This window comes from Lissotriton vulgaris, chromosome 4_1 (assembly GCF_964263255.1).
Source record: "Lissotriton vulgaris chromosome 4_1, aLisVul1.2, whole genome shotgun sequence".
NCBI lineage: Eukaryota > Metazoa > Chordata > Amphibia > Caudata > Salamandridae > Lissotriton > Lissotriton vulgaris.
The window spans coordinates 1594219138-1594239883 of record NC_141691.1 but is presented as its reverse complement, the minus strand read 5'-3'; the positions used below and the strand labels follow the sequence as shown (position 1 = coordinate 1594239883).

The window sequence follows — 20746 nt, the reverse complement described above, 5'->3', positions numbered from 1 at the left end:
CTGATATTCCCCTGTGTGATAGCCCCAGCGGGTATCCACAAGGTGAAAGTCAGGCATCCCGCCGCGAGGGGCCATTGTGGAGATTAAGCAAGCTATTGCCCAGAGTCGCAGAGTGTGAACCCGTGAGTTGAGAAGGCACCAGAGCGAGAATTATCGAGTCTGTGGAATTTTTAGCCCAAGACCCGCCGAGGCGGGGAATTGTACCCTGGTCCAGGACCGATCTCAGCTTCCGGGTCTGCCGCCTCTAACCCCTGAGCCACACTTCTCCATTGTGAGGTCCAATATAACTTCTTGTCGAATCGAATCACCAGCCAGTCATGTGCACTCTACTCAAGGGCTGTCCACAGATTTTAAAAGCAGACTTTAGAGACTTCCATTGATTCACTATCAGTAATTTGGTTTTTGTCATGTTTATCAAGAGTTTCCTGATGGTGCAGTAGTTTTCGAAGCCAACAACTAGTTTATTCATTGAAAGCACGGTAATAGACAGCAGAACTGCCTCCTCGAGTGAAATTATTACCCTTTTTATGTCATCTGATTTATGATAGACGTTTCATCTGCTGTGGCAAAATTTTAGGTGGAACAATTTTGACAGTCACACACAAATATCTGTACCGTTTCCATGGTACCAGCTAAGAACAACATGTGTTTGATGGAAATATAAAAGAGTTTTGAGCAGAAGAGAAATAATGCATTGGATGCCCGAATAAATTTATGAGGTCTTTACGCATACTTTTAAGTGAGATCTTCACAGGTTCTGAAAAACATTCAGATCTGGCTGTTCTCCAAGTGAACAAATAAGGTGGGTGTCCAATAGTTATTTATCATTATTATTATTAGCACCAAGATATAATCTTGCTGGGTAATGTGCTTCATCCAGTTAGGCATATGCAGGGCCACATGAATTATATGGCAGGGGTGACTTAATTATGCGGCAAGAAAATGTGAAATATGCGGCATAATGCAGGACATTTTTTGATAGTATTACTTCATAATTTTATAATTTGAACTCATGGTAATACTATCTGGGTAAAGATTTTACCTCATAGTAACAATTTGACAACCAAATACAGAAATGCACAACTAAAAGATAGATGACCAGTTAACATTTGCGAAAGGCCTTCCACTCCGCGTAAACAATGTTGCCATGTTTTTAGTAACTTTCAATCTGTTTGAGCTGGATTTTGTTTTAAATCTGCAGACTATGCTGCAGATGATGGATTATGGGGCAAATACAGCAAATCCATAATTATGCCAAAAAAGCAGCGGCCAAAGGATCGCATAATTCCAGTGGCCTTTGGCATGTGTGATTCATAACATACTACTGAGTCTCACTTTTGCAACAGTATTTTAGGAGACTACCTCAGGCCCCACCTCATAAACACATGTATGCAAACACATTTTGGCTTAGGGTCGTTGCTCATTTGCTGCACTCACCCATTCAGCATGCTATTTTTTGCTCGAGCCAGGCATAAACAACTTTACATCAAGCAGAACTAGAGGTGGCACGACATTCCACCAGACTGGTCAGATTTCCGGAGGGTAGTACTGGCTGTGTCCCACGTACAACTGGCATTGCTAGGGTTACTATCATTACAAGTCCCATCCATGCTCCTAAGTTTCAAGTATGGTCCTGTGGTCTGTTACGTCGTGTGATGCGAGCGATCAAAGGGCAGGTCTTTCTTCGTGATGCCCTCTCACACCCGAGAGGTGTCATGCTTCATCATAGGGCGGTTGCCCCTCGTCAGGCCGGCGCTGCAATGCCTGACCCGAAACGAGGCTCTTTGTTGCGGATTTTCGAAGATAAAGCTGTAAGGTGCGTGCAGGTGTGGGGGCTGGATACTGCACAGTGAGATAAAGTAGGATAAAATAGGTATAGAGCAGCCCTCTAGAATAAAATTTTATTAAAAAGGTAGCCCTAGCCTAAATAAAATCAAGAGTGGGCCCCTATGTGGATGTCAATGTTCCTGAGGGGCCGTCTAAGTGTGGAAGGTCAGGTCGACATGTTTTGTGCCTAGTCTTGCCAGAGTGCTACTAGGGCACTACAAGTTGAACAATACTGAGGTTGTGGCGACGAGATGGCATGCACGGTGTATGTAAGATACCAGTACCTCAACTTAGCTTTTCTGGTGCTCCTGCCTGTGGTTGTGATAAACATCAACCGAGCACTTTTGCGCACTGTAATTTTTAGAATTCCTTTTACCGTGAATGCCATCTCGTTGCCACCACCTAGGTATACTTCCACTTGTAGTGCCCTAGTAGCACTCTGGCTACCACATGACCTCCACGCCTCACCACTAATGGAGTGTAATATTCTAAAGTGCTACTAGCATACTTGTTCCTTGCATGATACATTGACAATGTGCTGCTACACTGAGTAAAATCCTTTTCACTTGCAGTGACTCCAGTAGCGCTTTGATAACCACATGACCTCCACGCCTCAACACTAATGGTGTGAAATGTCTTTAAGTGCTGCTAGCATTTTTGTCATGATGTGTTGATACATGTGCTGCTTTAATGAGTCACACTTGTTTACCCAAATCCCCTTTCCCCGCTCCCCCACCCCCATTTTTTTTCCCTTCTACACAGGTCTATCAAATCCCCAGTATACGTCAACTAGGGTTCTCTACCGCACCTGGTAATTTACAACCACTAATTGAATACCAGGCGGTAGTGCACGCAATTCACTTTTTTCTTTATAATGGTCCTGAAAAAGTGCCATTTGGCCCGTTAGGGGCAAGACTAGGCACAAAACATGTCGACCTGACCTTCCACACTGAGACTGCCCCTTAGGAACATTAACATCCACATAGGGGCCCACTCTTGTTCTTATTTAGGCTAGAGCTACCTTTTTATTAAACTTTGATTCTAGAGGACTGCTCTATACCTATTTTATCCTACTTTATCTCGCTGTGCTCTACCCAGCCCCCACACCCGCACGCACCTTACAGCTTTATTTTCAAGAGATCCCCGACAAAGAGCCCCAGTTTCAGGAGCCCGTCAAGCATTGCAGCGCCGGCCTGACGAGGGGCAACAGCCCTATGATGAAGCATGACACCTCTCGGGGTGTGTGAGGGCATCACGGAGAAAGACCTGTCTTTTCCCTCCCACCCCCACTACTCACATAGGAACCGCATACCTTCTTTAAACACCAGTCTCATTTGGGAGCCTGTGTGCAGGACCTCATAACCCAGCACTCAGTCCCTCACTTTGGAAAAAAAAAGTGATCAAAGGGCATCAGTTTGTGTTTTTGTAAAAGTAAACCACTGAGTTGAGCAGATTGACAAAGCTTTTCATAATTAATCTGTAATGCAATGTTTTCATTTTGAAGATGAAGGTGCATCTTTGCACCCTTGTGATGACACTTACTGTGGGCCTCGTCCAGAATCCGAACCGGAAGTAAAAGCAGCAGCTCTCTTCATTCGTCAGCACCGGAAGCAAATCAAAGCCTATTTGTCCTTTCATGCCTATGCCCAGATGCTGCTCTACCCATACTCCTACAAGTATGCAACAATTCCAAACTTCAACTGTGTGGTAAGTCCACCAAAAAAGAGTGCTTGTGGTAATTTCAGGGATGTACAATTGATGTGTGGCGATTTGTCTTTAAATCCAAGACACCTCTGATTGATCTGTTTTTTTATTTCAAACACCTGTATTCCTCAAGCACATTTCCATACTTTGACACACGTTCTTCTGGAATTATCTGCCTACTCTACATGAGGTTAGAAGTGCTATTGTGTTCATGGGATCCTGTTGGAAAGATTCTATTAAGGGAAAGGTAGGCCTCAGCATGGATCTGCTCCTTTCTTCAAAGCCTGAGCCAACAAGCATTGGATCAAGGCAATGCAGAAGGGAACATGCACTGCCCCATTGGGATCCTCTCTCGTTCCACTGTAGTTCTTCAATTACAGTGTTCAGCTAGCACACATACAAGAGATTCTTCATGTACATTGTCATATGTATGCTAGAGACACTCTAGCCCTGCTCATCTCCACCATGTGAGGCATGGTAGAAACAGGCAAGGAAAATGTGAATTTGCCCCCCACACACATGGCAAAATCTCCCTGTGCATCAGGCAATTTACTTTTTGATCGGAGAAAACAAACTCCCTCTTTGGGTCTTTATTTTCTCAAATAAATTGTTGCCTCACTGACCACAGCAGAGAATCATGCTCATTTCAAACATGCATGTCTGATGTACACATGCCCTAACAGCACTGCCCTAAACTACCTGCAGGACAAGCTGGTTGGCTGTATTCCAGAGAAGTTGCTAGGAACAAAAGGTCAAGCTGTGTTGAAAATTCCAAGGGCAAAGCTGAGAGGAGTAAAAATGCCAAAAAGTAATGGTGCCACCTTCTTAATTCAGAAACAGCTCCTGAAGAATTGGGTAGAATTTGAGGGATGACTGCAGAAGCCTGATATCAGTCCTGTTACCACAGAGGCAGCTTTGAGGGAGCAAACTCTGGGCAAGAGAGGGAAAATGAACAAATTAACCACCAGATTTCAGTACCCCCAGTAGTAAAAAACAGGACAGGCAAACACTGTAAATTAAAACTTGTGAAATATCACTAGACTTCCTGTATGGGAAAAGTCATTAAAAAGGAAACAACAATGTCTTATCAGAGTCAGACAACCCACAAATAGCCAGGGCCACAAAAAATCCCAGGCAACCTAAACTGACCCTAACACATGTTCTGCATTGTGAAGGATTCTCAGATTTCTTGGGTCAGTCCTTGCTACAAGAACAAGGACTATAGCTATATCTTGACAAAGAGAGTTTGCATTGAAACTACTGGCACACATGTTATGTCCCCGATCTTAACTAGAATCCTTGGGGTTGAGGAACGGCGCATGATGCAGCATGGGGCTCACCATCGTGTGGCAGCATGATGGCACAAAATATCCTGCAAGACATATTCTGTGCCATGGCTAAATGCAGCAAAGTCAGAAAGACAGCTGCACTTGAGTTGGGCTACCTGGGACACAAAGGCCTCCTTTCAGCAATGTTATTCAGCAATCCTCAGAAGTATGGAAAAAAGTGATGGATGGAATGCTTGAATTAATCTCAGCCACTGGTAATTACTCAGCCGCATTCTAGTCCATCCTTATTTTGCACACCATGCCAATTTAGGGGCAGATTAGGAATGCGGTTTCTCCGCATCCTCGGGGCCGGCGGAAGCCACCGCCGGCCCAGAGGATGCGGAAAAACCGCAGCGGACCCACCAAAGACCCACCGCCACATTAGGATGGCTGGTGGGTCCTAGTTTCCGTCCGCAGCTTTTCCGCCGCAGTTGGCTTACAACCGCGGCGGAAAAGCTCTAATATGGTGACGGTGTCTCTCAGACACCGTCAGCCATATTAGGATGGGCTGTCAAAAATGCTTTTCCGCGGCGGGTTTTCCGCCGAGAAAAAGCATGTGTAACTTCACTGCGGGGGCCTGTTGGGGGCCCCCTGGGTGAAGGGGGGGGTGGGGGGGGCACATGGGGGGTACCTATGGTACCCCCCTGCATTTGTATGCAGAAATCGTCAGGCACCGCACGGTGCCTGCCGCTTTCTGCATACAAATGCAAAGTATGCATTTTTACCATTGCGGCGGATGCAGCTTGAAGCCGCACCCGCCGCAATGGTAAACATAGAGGATGTGACCGCCAGGGTGGCGGTCACATCCTAATTGCACAGGAGGGAACTCCGCAGGCCATGCGGAGGTTCCCTCCTACTCTATGGTGGCGGACGGACTCAGGTCCGTCCGCCATCATAATCGGCCCCTTAGTTTGTATACTTTAGTATGGCGCCCTAAGTTGGAGGGAGCAAAAGTGTACTATTACAGCATTGTGATGTAGTGCACTGCAAAGAGGTGAATCTTCAACTCTTTCCTAAATTGGAGCTGGGTTCAGGCGCTTCTGATGGATAAACCTTCAACTACTGGGTGCATAGATTGAGAAGGCCTGTTGCTTTATTTCTTACATTTCTTTGTCTCTATTCTGGTGGTGTCCTGGTTTCACAGATGATGAGTGTGTCAGTCAGACAGGCAGATTGCGGGTTGTGAGGGATTTGTAACGATGCAGCTGGTTTTGAACAAGGTGCATGCCTGCAGGAGTAATCAGCTAAGGAGGGGTCTATGTATTTGGGGTTCATGGACCTCTCCTCGGCATTTGATCTTGTAAATCGGACAAAGCTATGGCAAATCTAGCTTAACATGGGACTTGACCAAGCCTTGGTTAACCTTCTAGCGGATTTACACTCTGGCCTATTGGCTTCGGTCCGAGTCACTGCTGAGGGGCACTGTTCTACCCATTTAAATTCAGAGAGGGGGATCAGGCAAGGGTGTATCCTGGCCCCCCTTCTTTTCACGGCATATATTAATGCTCTAAAGCCGGCGTTAAAGGAGGCAACTCTTGACACACTGCGTATAGGGGAACTTGGTATTCCAGTTCTCCTCTACGCGGATGACGCTGTCCTTCTTTCATGGACGGGGGTTGGATTACAACGACTGCTAGATGCCTTTGGGAACTTTATGAGGTCCTTGGATCTTAAAATTAATGCAAAAAAGTCACAAGTCATGATCATGGGGAGGAGTTCCAGGAAGAAACAAGTTAAAACCTTTTTTTGTTGTGAGGAAGAACTCTGCAGAGTGCCCATATTTCCTTATCTGGGGATTACCTTTGATGAGAGAGGGAATTGGGGCCCGCAACTTAAAAATAGAAACATTGCCTTTGCAAGAACAACTTCTGCACTTCAGGGCTTCACAAAAAAATTGGGGGCAAGGCCTATAGAAGCAATAATGAAGATTTACAAAGCTAAATGCCTTGCAGTTGCCACATATGGTAGCTCAATATGGGGCTACAGTGCCCCAGATTGTTTACAGGTGACTGAAAATAAATTTATGAGAACTGTTCTAGCAGTGCTACAGTCCACTCCCTCATATACCATTCACTCTGAGCTGGGGGCAGGCTTCATTTCTGACATGATAACAATGGCTCCCTTAATATGCTGCATGAAGACCTGGCTGAACCAGGAAATCCCCTTGAACCATATTATCAGTTCAGTTCAGTTCATTTTGTCTTTATTTCGAATAAAATTCATAAAAGACGACATACATTACATAATCTTAAAAAAGCTACTTCAAAAATACCCCCAAGTTTTTTTTAAAAAAAAGAATGTATCAACACACAACATTATATGACAGTTAATTTAAAAGGGTTTTCAATTTCTTTGTACGGATCAGCCACACCCACCCCAGGAATTTGGCTACACAGATCACAGACATTTCAGTTCGTATGTCACGTAATTTCAACAGGGCTTCACGATGTCCCCCACAATTCAAGGTTATACATATAGGTTTCAGCCATTACAATCGAGGAGATCGGTATGCTGGACATGCAAAAAACAAATGACCAATGCTTTCTACCTGGTCAGGACAAAAAAAACACTTATTACTTGTTTTCTTCGCCCACTTCGCAGTAAAGGAGTTGACGGGCAGTGTACCTACCCGAAACTGGTGATACAGTTTGCGGTCTAGGGTCTTGCAGATCAAGTCCCAATAAAGCTCAAGGGACGGTGTTACCTTGTGTGTTAAAAAGAGTCCCGTTAAACTATTGTCCGAAGACTGGATAACCAATGTGGATTTTTTTGTAGCCCAGAAAAGATCCTTAAACTCTTGTTTAGATGGAAACCTAGAGCATTCAGGATGTGACCACAGCTCAGAGAGGCCCATTGAGTACAATGTTTGTTTTACTTCCCGGAGTCATGGAATTCTATGGGCACCCCACAATGATTTGACCTCATCCAATTCGTGGGCGAAGAGGCTAAGCTCTGGAGTCGTCCAGAGGCAGCGCCAGAGTGCCACAAGACGAAACTGCGCCATCTCGTCCAAAGGTCTACAACCTAGATCTAAGAGCAGTGGTTTTATTGGTGAAGATTGTGGAAGCCCAACCAGGTTCCGCAGAAACCTATTCTGTGCTGTGGTCAATGCTGACAAGTCCTTATAATCCCATTTGTCAGCTCCATACAGGGTAGCAGCATTAGCCTTGGCCTCATAAATTTTTACCGCTGGTATAATGCGTTTGGTCAGGGATTTTTTTTGTTCCTGCAGCAAGCATGCCGTAAGGCGAACAAATTTAAGTTTTAGAGCCTCCAACTGGGGATTCCAACTCAGTTGATGATCAAGAGTCACTCCCAAATATGTCATAACCTTGACCTGTTCAATTGGGGCACCGTTTAGAGTAACAGAACTTTTGATTGGTTTGTTTTTGTTGAAAACCATAAATTTAGTTTTGTCAACGTTAATCTGCAGATCATTGTTCGTACAAAACTCAGCAAACCTATTCAGGGCTGCCTGTAAACCGCTCCGGGTCTTAGAAAGGAGCAGGGTGTCATCGGCGAATATTAACATAGGATATTTTGATCCGCCCAGGGTAGGTGCATCTGTTTGCGTATTAGTAAAAAATGCAACTACCTAGTTGATAAACAGGAGAAACAGGGTGTGGGCCAACACGCAGCCCTGGCGCACCCCTCGTTGGACAGGAAAGCCGTTGGTCACCTGACCCTGTCTCCCCCACCTTACCTGGGCAAAATTATCCTCATGTAAGCGCCTGACTAGTTCCAGGAGTTCAAGAGGGAACCCCATAAGTCTGAGGGCTTCCCATAGTTTTGCCCTAGGAACTAAGTCGAAAGCCGACCTAAGATCAACGAAGGCGGCATAGATAACCCCACCGCCCAAGAAAACCACCTTCCAATACAGCATGGTAAGTCGGAACACCTGATCTAGGGTGCAGGTGCCTGATCTAAACCCTGCCTGCATGGGGGAGAGTATGTTATTCTGCTCAATCCACCCCTGAATTCTTGCTAGGACCATTCTTGATACAATTCTTTGAATACAGTCGATCAGGCTTATGGGGCGATAGTTGTTAGGTAATGATCGATCCCCTTTCTTATATACTGGAAGTATCTCAGCACCTTTCCAGGATTGGGGTACCCTAGCCCCTGCTGCAATAGAATTTGCTAGTGTTGTGATGTATGGAACCCATAAATCAAGGTTCAATTTAAAAAGGTCCGCTGGTATGGCATCTAAACCTGGGGCTTTACCAGACTGGACAGAACCTAGGGAATATACCGTGTCTGAAGTGGAAAATGTGAGCCTATCCCCATGAGACATTGGTATTATCCCCACTGCAGGCTCGATTGCCAGTTCCTGTTCAGCGTTTGTATCTTTAAATTGGGCAGAGAAAAATTTCACCCAATCAGAAGCGGAAACATGGTTTACAGGGATTTGGGAGTCCGAGTCCCTGCCCCATCCAACTATCTCCCAGAATTTTACTTGGTTGGACGATTCACAGGCTTTAAGGAGATCTAACCAGTAGGAATCGTCCCAGTCCCTCTTAGCTGCCCAAAGGGTGTGTTTATAAAGCTGCCTAGTTTTCCTAATATCAGGGGTTATCCTGGTTTTAACAGCAGCTATTAGTTTGCTGTGGGCTTCTCTACAATTCTTGTTGCACCATCTTTTGTGAGGGTTATCTTTCTTATTTTTAGATGGCCTAGTAAGAAGATTTTTGAGAGCCGCGAAACATTTCTCGTGAAGATCAATGGTAGGGGAATCGGTTCCACCATCGGGGATAATACAGTCATCCTGTCCCTTGTGTCTAGGACCAACTCCTCTATTTTACAAATAAGCTCAGGGTCAGCTATGACCCTAGTCCATTTGACCCATCTTCTATTATCACACAGGACTAAATCAGATGTTATACAGGCTGTTTCTATTTGGAGAGCACCCAGTCCGGGAATCCTGAGCCCCAAAGAGAGGGGGTTGTGATCACTCTCTGGTCTGGTTTCTACTACCATATCCATCACATGTGACCAGGATTCAATATTAACCAGTATATAGTCAATACGACTTACACTAGTCCCATTGTCAAAGGTTGGTTTCCCTAGCTTATCCGATGGGGTACGGCCATTCACTGCCCGAAGCCCCCACTCCAGGCAGAGTCCCAGCCAATGGAGGGCAGCCTCCGTACCCCTGTCACCCTTACTTATAGCTAGCGGGGGGATATTCCAGGCAGTATCTTCGTCAATCCCCACATCTTCAGCCAGACTAAGGATGGGTTCGAATGAGCAATTCAGATCACCTGCCACTACGACAAGATGATCACCTTTGAGCTTATTCAGGAGATGCTCAAGGTCGTTAATGATAGGTTGCTTCCTCCCGCCCTGACAACCTCGGGCATAGATGTTAATTAGAGCGATGTCCTTGCAGTTATCCTTACTCAGTGTAATACAAAGGAGGTCAGTATTCTCCACCAGGATTTCCTTAACACGGAAACCCAGGGAGTTTCTGATCCATACAGTAAGACCTCCCGAAGCCCTACCCCTGGGGCCCTGTCTAGCTGGTTTGAGGTCGTTCAGGTAGCCTACCCTAAATAGGGGAACGATTGACCAAGTTTCCTGAAAAACGACGATGTCATATGTGACAATGAAGTCTACCCAATCGTCGTTATCCAGGCGACCCCTCAATCCTGCTATGTTCCATGAGGCCACCATGATTGTGTTTACCGAGCCACTGAGTGGAATAGTCTCTGATAAACCCAGAGCCCCTGACCCAATCAAAGTAGGAATGTTAACATGTTCCAGGGTTGTGCTAGGACCTTTACGTGGGGTTGAACAATCCATACAGGATACTGGGAAGGTGTGAGGGGCAATCGCTTGAGGGGGAATTGGCTCCATAAGGTGTATTGAGGCATCAATCCCCCCAAGTCAGTCAACCTCATCCAAAAAACCAAACATATTAGTAGTAGGAACCCCTTGCCACCAGTTATTTTGGTTTTGCCAGCCATCCCTTGGTCCTCTCTGTCTAGATTTTTGGACTGTTGACCAGGACCCCTCCGTCTCAAACTGCTGTCGAGGAGGATAGAAAAAAGTGAGGGGTCTAACAACAATAGGGTCATCATCACGTGAGGCCCATGAGCAGAGATGCTGAGCAGTATGGGGGGTCAGCGAAAGACACTACTATACAATCGCCAGCAATGGACTTGCAAGTAGGACCATGGTACTCTGCGCACCAATTATACCCGACTTCTTTGGTGATTAGGGAGCTGCCTATTTTTGTTTAGCCAGTAGATGACGTTATTTTTTAAGGACCAATGGTTCTCTTGGGTTTGCGGGCCAAGGACGGGCACGCCAGCTAATACTATAGCATAAGGTCCAGCCTCAGGTGGCAAGTCAATATACCCACCGCGAAAATCTGGTCGACTGGGTTGCTGAGGGAGTAATTTCTTGGCAGCCGACTGGATGTGCTGGTGTGAGACAGTTTGGGGTCTTGGTTTTGATGGTGCTATATTCTGAGAGGGATGGGCACTGGGAGGGGTAGGACTTTGATTAGTTGCAGCGGGGTTAACGACTTTGGTACGAGGTTTGGGTATGGGTTTAGGTCTTGGGGGGGGCAAGGCCGGGGATTCTAACTCCTGCGCCTGAAGGGGTACAACCCTCACCCTGGGGAAACCTAGCTTCCATTTGTTTAAGACTAAAACTATCCAATGTGACTATAGTCTTATCCATTTCTAGTAAGTTGTTTTCAATTCGGGAAAGTCTAAGTTCCAGGGGAGTAAGTAGCTGTTTTAATGTGTCCCAAACGGTTTTGAGAAATTCATCATCCCCCCTCCTATCCCTCTCCAACACACTCAGCCCACCCTCTATTGGCCCTTCCTTGATCCTATCTGGAGAGGTTCCCGTAGTAAGATCTAGTACAACACTGCGTGGACCAGTGTCGTTATCCTTGCCCAGAGTGGCGATGTTAGTTTTAGAAGTTTCTTCACCCGCCCCATGTGTGCCCAACGGTCGTCTACTATTAAAAAACTGTGATCTCGCAATTTTTGCCTTTTTGCGAGCATAAGTGGATCTGGCAAGGCATTTCCTCTTTTGTAAGGCAACGTTTTTAGCATTTACTGCTGGGTTAGACAAGTCGGGTTTGGTGGGGAAGCCTACACCGGCTACGGGGGTGAAGGATACTGGCTCCTCCAGGGTTGTTAGGGTTGGTAGTGTTGGATTCAGAAGGGGCTCAGGTAGGGAAGAGGTTGGAGCATGGTGGATATCTACCAGCGTTAACAATGGACGGGGGCCAGATGCACGCTCAGGGGTTAGAGCTAAGGCAAGGTTCCCTAAGGATGATTTTTTGGAGGAAGCTAGGTTCAGGGAAAGTTTTCGCGCAGCTTCTAATTCTAAGGAAACCCTATGTTGCATTTTACTGATTTCCACATCAATGGCCAGATTGGTCTTTTTGAGGAAATCATCTAGGGTTCCATTGGGCTTATTAAGTCCCTTGGCAGTTTTGCTGCGACTACCCCGTGTACACATAATGGGTGTGAGAATGGACGGTGTGACACAGGTGGAATATAGCAACAACAATCGACTATCCAACCAAGGGGAATGGCCCAGCCCAGACCTCTCTGACCTCGAACGGCCTCAAACGGCCCGCTCTTAACCCGATCTTTGCCCCGGGCTGCGTCCCGCGCTGCGGGAAAACAGGTCCTTGATATAATGGGCGTTCTGGGCGGTGGCCGGGCCAACAGGGAGAGCGGACCAGAAGGTGTCACTCAGTCTCGCAGGGACTCCTGGGAAATGGAGTCCCTGCTACGCTCGCAGCCCTGCTGCAGCCCTCAGCCCAGGTCCTGCTCAGTTTCACTCCCTACAGTGATTGCTAGTCCAGCCCCTCTGGAGTGGCGGCGAGGTCCGTTTCCAACACAAGGTATGCTCCCACAGAGGTAAGCGCCTCCAGGCAATGCGCTCAGTTAGGAATAGGTGTCCCGATGATGAAGGGAAGACGAGAGTTTAAGAATCCTCCAGTGGGCGGTGGGCGGGCAAACAGGGAGAGCGGACCGGAAGGTGTCACTCGGTCTTGCAGGGACTCCTGGGAAATGGAGTCCCTGCTACGCTCGCAGCCCTGCTGCAGCCCTCAGCCCAGGTCCTGCTCAGTTTCACTCCCTACAGTGATTGCTAGTCCAGCCCCTCTGGAGTGGCGGCGAGGTCCGTTTCCAACACAAGGTATGCTCCCACAGAGGTAAGCGCCTCCAGGCAATGCGCTCAGTTAGGAATAGGTGTCCCGATGATGAAGGGAAGACGAGAGTTTAAGAATCCTCCAGTGGGCGGTGGGCGGGCAAACAGGGAGAGCGGACCGGAAGGTGTCACTCGGTCTTGCAGGGACTCCTGGGAAATGGAGTCCCTGCTACGCTCGCAGCCCTGCTGCAGCCCTCAGCCCAGGTCCTGCTCAGTTTCACTCCCTACAGTGATTGCTAGTCCAGCCCCTCTGGAGTGGCGGCGAGGTCCGTTTCCAACACAAGGTATGCTCCCACAGAGGTAAGCGCCTCCAGGCAATGCGCTCAGTTAGGAATAGGTGTCCCGATGATGAAGGGAAGACGAGAGTTTAAGAATCCTCCAGTGGGCGGTGGGCGGGCCAACAGGGAGAGCGGACCGGAAGGTGTCACTCGGTCTCGCAGGGACTCCTGGGAAATGGAGTCCCTGCTACGCTCGCAGCCCTGCTGCTGCCCTCAGCCCAGGTCCTGCTCAGTTTCACTCCCTACAGTGATTGCTAGTCCAGCCCCTCTGGAGTGGCGGCGAAGCGGCACCCGCGAAGCGGGTGCGGCGAGGTCCGTTTCCAACACAAGGTATGCTCCCACAGAGGTAAGCGCCTCCAGGCAATGTGCTCAGTTAGGAATAGGTGTCCCGATGATGAAGGGAAGACGAGAGTTTAAGAATCCTCCAGTGGGCGGTGGGCGGGCCAACAGGGAGAGCGGACCGGAAGGTGTCACTCGGTCTCGCAGGGACTCCTGGGAAATGGAGTCCCTGCTACACTCGCAGCCCTGCTGCAGCCCTCAGCCCAGGTCCTGCTCAGTTTCACTCCCTACAGGGATTGCTAGTCCAGCCCCTCTGGAGTGGCGGCGAAGCGGCACCCGTGAAGCGGGTGCGGCGAGGTCCGTTTCCAACACAAGGTATGCTCCCACAGAGGTAAGCGCCTCCAGGCAATGCGCTCAGTTAGGAATAGGTGTCCCGATGATGAAGGGAAGACGAGAGTTTTAGAATCCTCCAGTGGGCGGTGGGCGGGCCAACAGGGAGAGCGGACCGGAAGGTGTCACTCGGTCTCGCAGGGACTCCTGGGAAATGGAGTCCCTGCTACGCTCGCAGCCCTGCTGCAGCCCTCAGCCCAGGTCCTGCTCAGTTTCACTCCCTACAGTGATTGCTAGTCCAGCCCCTCTGGAGTGGCGGTGAAGCGGCACCCCCGAAGCGGGTGCGGCGAGGTCCGTTTCCAACACAAGGTATGCTCCCACAGAGGTAAGCGCCTCCAGGCAATGCGCTCAGTTAGGAATAGGTGTCCCGATGATGAAGGGAAGACGAGAGTTTAAGAATCCTCCAGTGGGCGGTGGGCGGGCCAACAGGGAGAGCGGACCGGAAGGTGTCACTCGGTCTCGCAGGGACTCCTGGGAAATGGAGTCCCTGCTACGCTCGCAGCCCTGCTGCAGCCCTCAGCCCAGGTCCTGCTCAGTTTCACTCCCTACAGTGATTGCTTGTCCAGCCCCTCTGGAGTGGCGGCGAAGCGGCACCCAGGAAGCGGGTGCGGCGAGGTCCGTTTCCAACACAAGGTATGCTCCCACAGAGGTAAGCGCCTCCAGGCAATGCGCTCAGTTAGGAATAGGTGTCCCGATGATGAAGGGAAGACGAGAGTTTAAGAATCCTCCAGTGGGCGGTGGGCGGGCCAACAGGGAGAGCGGACCAGAAGGTGTCACTCGGTCTCGCAGGGACTCCTGGGAAATGGAGTCCCTGCTACGCTCGCAGCCCTCAGCCCAGGTCCTGCTCAGTTTCACTCCCTACAGGGATTGCTAGTCCAGCCCCTCTGGAGTGGCGGCGAGGTCCGTTTCCAACACAAGGTATGCTCCCACAGAGGTAAGCGCCTCCAGGCAATGCGCTCAGTTAGGAATAGGTGTCCCGATGATGAAGGGAAGACGAGAGTTTTAGAATCCTCCAGTGGGCGGTGGGCGGGCCAACAGGGAGAGCGGACCGGAAGGTGTCACTCGGTCTCGCAGGGACTCCTGGGAAATGGAGTCCCTGCTACGCTCGCAGCCCTGCTGCAGCCCTCAGCCCAGGTCCTGCTCAGTTTCACTCCCTACAGTGATTGCTAGTCCAGCCCCTCTGGAGTGGCGGTGAAGCGGCACCCGCGAAGCGGGTGCAGCGAGGTCCGTTTCCAACACAAGGTATGCTCCCACAGAGGTAAGCGCCTCCAGGCAATGCGCTCAGTTAGGAATAGGTGTCCCGATGATGAAGGGAAGACGAGAGTTTAAGAATCCTCCAGTGGGCGGTGGGCGGGCCAACAGGGAGAGCGGACCGGAAGGTGTCACTCGGTCTCGCAGGGACTCCTGGGAAATGGAGTCCCTGCTACGCTCGCAGCCCTGCTGCAGCCCTCAGCCCAGGTCCTGCTCAGTTTCACTCCCTACAGTGATTGCTAGTCCAGCCCCTCTGGAGTGGCGGCGAAGCGGCACCCGCGAAGCGGGTGCGGCGAGGTCCGTTTCCAACACAAGGTATGCTCCCACAGAGGTAAGCGCCTCCAGGCAATGCGCTCAGTTAGGAATAGGTGTCCCTATGATGAAGGGAAGACGAGAGTTTAAGAATCCTCCAGTGGGCGGTGGGCGGGTCAACAGGGAGAGCGGACCGGAAGGTGTCACTCGGTCTCGCAGGGACTCCTGGGAAATTGAGTCCCTGCTACGCTCGCAGCCCTGCTGCAGCCCTCAGCCCAGGTCCTGCTCAGTTTCACTCCCTACAGTGATTGCTAGTCCAGCCCCTCTGGAGTGGCGGCGAAGCGGCACCCGCGAAGCGGGTGCGGCGAGGTCCGTTTCAACCACAAGGTATGCTCCCACAGAGGTAAGCGCCTCCAGGCAATGCGCTCAGTTAGGAATATCATGAAAGATTGTCTCCTTTTAGAAAATGTCAGTAAGATACGGTGGTTGACATACATTAAAAACAGCTTCTACAAATTAGGGAGACCAGAGCTCTTCTCCTCACCAGAGTTAATAACATCTAGGGATATTACACAAATTAAGGGTGCTATGTCACAGATGATGGCACTGGAGAGAGAGGACGTAGAACTCAGAAAACCCACTGTAAGGGCCAATCTCATTGTAGCTAACTCACCAGGACCCGAACTTTACCTTTATATGGTGAATCGCCCCTATCATAGGTTCCTGCTAACTCGCTTTCGTTTTAATCTGATCCACCTGAATCTAGGCTACTTCCCTAATTGGAGTACCCCAGAAAATGCAATGCCTTGTAGCTGCGACAATTTTTCCACTCAGAACACAATGCATTTCCTGATGTTCTGTGGACATCATACAGAATTAAGGATGACATTTTTGGTTCCTATACTTAAAGAGGCAGTGTTCTTGCAAGTTAAGCCTGCTCTCTTGTATCTACAACTATTAAATAGCCATCGTATTATTTTCCATGTTGCTAATTTTTTAGTGGGAGCTGTCCGGACCAGGAAAAGGATTAACTGTACTTAAATGAATTAGGATGGTGTAAATGAAAATCATGCTAGTTTACCCTGTAATATTGATAGTGAGGGTAACTAAATTGGTTGATGTAATTTTTATGTAATTTTATGTGATTTTATGAAATTTTATGAAATCCTTTGGAAAATTTCTTTTTTTAAATGGTTATAAAATTCTCTTTTTCTTACTTTATTTTTGTAAATAATGTATATTTTGTATAGTACCGTTGTCTTTTTATGATATTGATTTATCAAAATAAAGTATTTTGACTGACTGACTGAGTAATCAGTCGCTTGTATCCGGATGGGGAGATATGATAATATTTCTCCAGGGCCAAGGGTTTTAAAATCTGCTCCGACGTCACTCCCTGGGAGGAACAGCTTCACTTTCCTTTGATAGAGAGAGAGAGTACAGAGGCCATCTTTGTGTTTTTTTGGCACTGTATTCTAGACAGATGAAGTTGTTGTCCAGGATGAATCTAAGTGACTTGACCTTGGGTGAAAGTTGGAGTTAGAAGCTGTGAAGATTCATGTCATAGGCGCTGGTTTTGATTATTATTTGCTTGTTGCACTGCTTGCTTGGTGCAGCTTGAGGCAGGGCCGGTCTTAGTGCTGGAGGCGCCTGGTGCAACAATCTTTTTACGCCCCATGACCTCCTCCTCGGATTTCCTTACTACCACCCAGCGAAAGTGTCACTCATATCTCCATAGCCCTCTCTCACATATGATTCATTTGTTTTAATGAGCTGGGAAAGTCTGGCTTTTCTAATTCACTCAGTTAGCCACATTAAATACGATCTGTTTTTTTCCCAGCAGGTATATTAACCCCTGGTGCTACTATGGTGAGTCAAAACTGCCACTAGACAAACTCCAATCTGTCTCTCTAGCAGGAACATTAATCACAAGAGTTATCTTGACATTATAATATTGCTGCCTGTAATCTGGAAGCACAAGGAACTCTACAGCGGGTGCTTTTCTAAATTGCAAGTTATTGCTAAACACAGTGCCCCCCCCTCCAGGCCAGTGCCCCCCCCCCCCCAGGTTAGCGCCCAGTGAAGCACACCTAGCGCACCCCCCTAAAGCCGGCCCTGGCTTGAGGAGTGACACATGCAATCAACGCTCAACAAACCAGAGCTCTTCCTGTGTGTGCATTACACACACAAGAACACATAAGATATTTTCTGCTAGGGCGAGCATATACCAGGAATTCCATCTTGATAGGGATGGGGTTCAGATAGGTGCCGGGCATCCAGGACTGGTTGAGGTGCTGGTAGTGTTTCAGGCTTTGGCCGTCTGAAGTGGAGGAGATTTGTAAGTAGAATTGTGTATTCTCAGCATATTGGCGAATTCTGAGGCTGTTATCATGAGTAAGGGTCTAATCTAGGCCAATGACAGGGTTCTGAAGCAAATACATTCCGAGGGAAGCAGGGCCAAGGAGAGGTGGATTGGGGTGGATAGACTGACTGAAAATTGTGGAGGACAGAGTGGAACCATGGAGGACCCCACAGGCTGTGGGGATCTTTTGGTACCTGAAAGTTCCCATGTGAAAAAACAGGAATAGGTTGGATGGGTACGAGGAGAGCGAGTCAATGACGTTACCAGTGAATCTCATTTCAGACTTTAGAGTGTGAAGAATGTGGGTTGGTTGAAAGTGCTCAAGGCGTTTAGAGGTCCAGCAACCATATCAAGAGACATGGGTCATCTTAATCTGTGGCCAGGACAAAAACAATTACCAAACAGCACACACCAGTTAGTGAGAAATGTGATTGTTTTAGGCCTGACCAAACCTTTCTACCATGCAGGTTCCCCACAACCTTATCCCAAGTACCATTGGCTACATAGTGAGGCAAGGTGTTGGTAAGAACAGGTGTGTACAAAATGGCTTGATTTTCCAGGAGTCCCTTATCGGACCCAAAAGCCTCATTCTTATAATAGTGCGTTTTCTGCCCCCCATGTTTCCTACCTCAAATGTGTGTAGGTTTCCCTTTGTTTGGCTTTATAGATTTTTGAGGTAATGCCTAGATACCTGCAGGGGTCTCGTCATCCCAGGCATACTGGTAAATAACTTTTCTGAATTCCATTTTTGCATACAAGATTAAGCCTACATATATGCTCATGTGTGAAAGAACAACAAAATTCACTTGCTAATTTAATGTTCATGTTTTCGCCCACGCAGAGAACACCTTGCCTGTTAGATCCGCCAATTGTGCTGGTGTTGCATTCCTCCTCACTCCCGGGAAAGGATTTTACTCTTGCCTTTGACATGATTAAATCCCAAACAAATGACTTGGTAGGAGAAGGCCGTGGAGGAGTGTGTGAACACCCATCAACCTCTAAGTTTGAGGATGTTCAGAAAAACAGACTACATTTTCAGCCTATAACACCTCTCTACCAGCCCTGTTCTCAGCTCACAGGTTTACTTACACGAACATCTTTTCAACGAGTTGCAAAATCAATTATTGAAAATAGTAAATGTGGTTTTGCAACCATAAAAAAGGCTAGTCACAATACTTTAAACTTTCACATGCAAACAGTTTTACAAATCAGGCTTTTGTGTGTGTTACAAAGATGTTGTACCCAGGTGTCTTCATAATCTGGAATTCTTTATCCTCCCAAATGATATGCACGAGCAGGGATCATCAGCAAAACCTAAAACCCTGCAGCTGCGTCAGATAAGTGCAGCCTTTCACTGTGTGTCTCATGTTACAGATCTGGGAGGTATATTCATCACAAGCATAGAGCAAAGCATAATTTGGCAGCACGTGTTGATATGCGCTGCCGCTCGTTCCGTGCTGCTGAGCATACAATTGTGTCTACTGCAATGGTTCTAATTTGGTTATTTAATAATTCAGAACTGATGGAAACTGGAGAGCCAGGCGGCAGCGGCATGCACACTCAGCCGTCTCGGGTGACTGCCAACGTGCCGGAGCACCTGGGCATGTTTTAGATGCTGAATAGGACTTGTTTTGGGACACCACAAACATTGAGCTATCCCCATGTAGTAAAGTCTGCTTCGCGCTATCCTAATCCTGGCCAGGTTGCCTTTTCTTGCGATGCAAAGAATGCCCTCCGGAATCAGCGCTGACGGCATTCACTCTTGACCGGGCTTGAGTGACAAGAAGGTAATTGACCCCGAGGAGCCGAAGGACAGCTATGCTGGGAATTGCCTCTTTATCCTGCTGTCCGATAGTAAGACATAGATGCACTATCAGCAGCATAGCTGCCAATCTGCAGAACAATCTCACTGTATAAGGAGGGGGTGGGGCCTTGAAAGGGACCGAGCCTCGTGCCGAGAAGTACCGACGTACTATGTGGGATGTGGGAAGGGTATGCCGTGGGTCCCGTGCTCACTAAGCCGTTGGAGTCAAGCTATCCTGGCTGAAGATGGATAATAGCCAGAAACCGGTCCTAGGATGCTTGATTCCAGTCCAGGGAAGACATGGCTTGGCAGTTCGGGATGGACTGTTCCTATGAGGCACAGGGTCAAGACTGATTTGCATATGGCCATGTTTGAACTGGGGTGGCTTGGTGAGCAAAATAACGATGGATTAAACCCAGATCTGTGACTGGGGGTGAATGTTTTGCCATTGTGCAACATTCCGTCCATCATCTTATGTGTTTTGCTGTTCACCCTATGTGAGAAGGTTATGCCCAGACGTGGGTCCCCTGCTCACTAAGCCGCTGGAGTCAAGCTATCCTGGCTGAAGATGGCTGATAGCCAGAAACCGGTCCTAGGATGCTTGATTCCGGTCCAGGGAAGACATGGCTTGGCAGTTCGGGCTGGACTGTTCCCATGAGGAACAGGATCAAGACTGATTTGCATATGGCATGTCTGAACTGGGGTGGCTTGGTGAGCAAAATAACAGTGGTTTAAACCCAGACCTGTGACTGGGAGTGAGTGTTTTGCCATTGTACAACAGTCCGTCCATCATCTTGTGTGTTGAGAAGTACCTACGAGGCCCCCTCGTCCAAAAAAGAAAAATACTTGCTGAGGCTAATGCCAATGTCCTGGGGTGTGTCACACCCCTTAATGGACATCGGCAGGGCAAAGCGTTAAAAAACGAGCTGCATAACCTGTAAGTAACCACTTGAACTTTAATGTCTCTCAATTAATATCTAGATCGACTCCAACATTACTGAGGTCAGGCACAGACCCAAGACAGGAGGCCAGAGTTTATCTTCCCACAGCAGATAACAGCGGTTATCAAAATGAGCTCTGTCTCAGGTGG

At 48.2% G+C, this 20746-nt stretch overlaps 1 protein-coding gene across 1 annotated transcript in view; it reads left to right on the top strand.

The window, feature by feature from the left end:
* The window catches only part of CPA6 (carboxypeptidase A6), a 509933-nt gene that overhangs the window by 457075 nt on the left and 32112 nt on the right, over positions 1–20746 (top strand). Inside the window, exon 9 of the mRNA XM_086918015.1 lies at positions 3332–3534. Coding sequence (XP_086774141.1) covers positions 3332–3534 — 203 coding nt within the window. The remainder of the gene's footprint in view (positions 1–3331; positions 3535–20746) is intronic.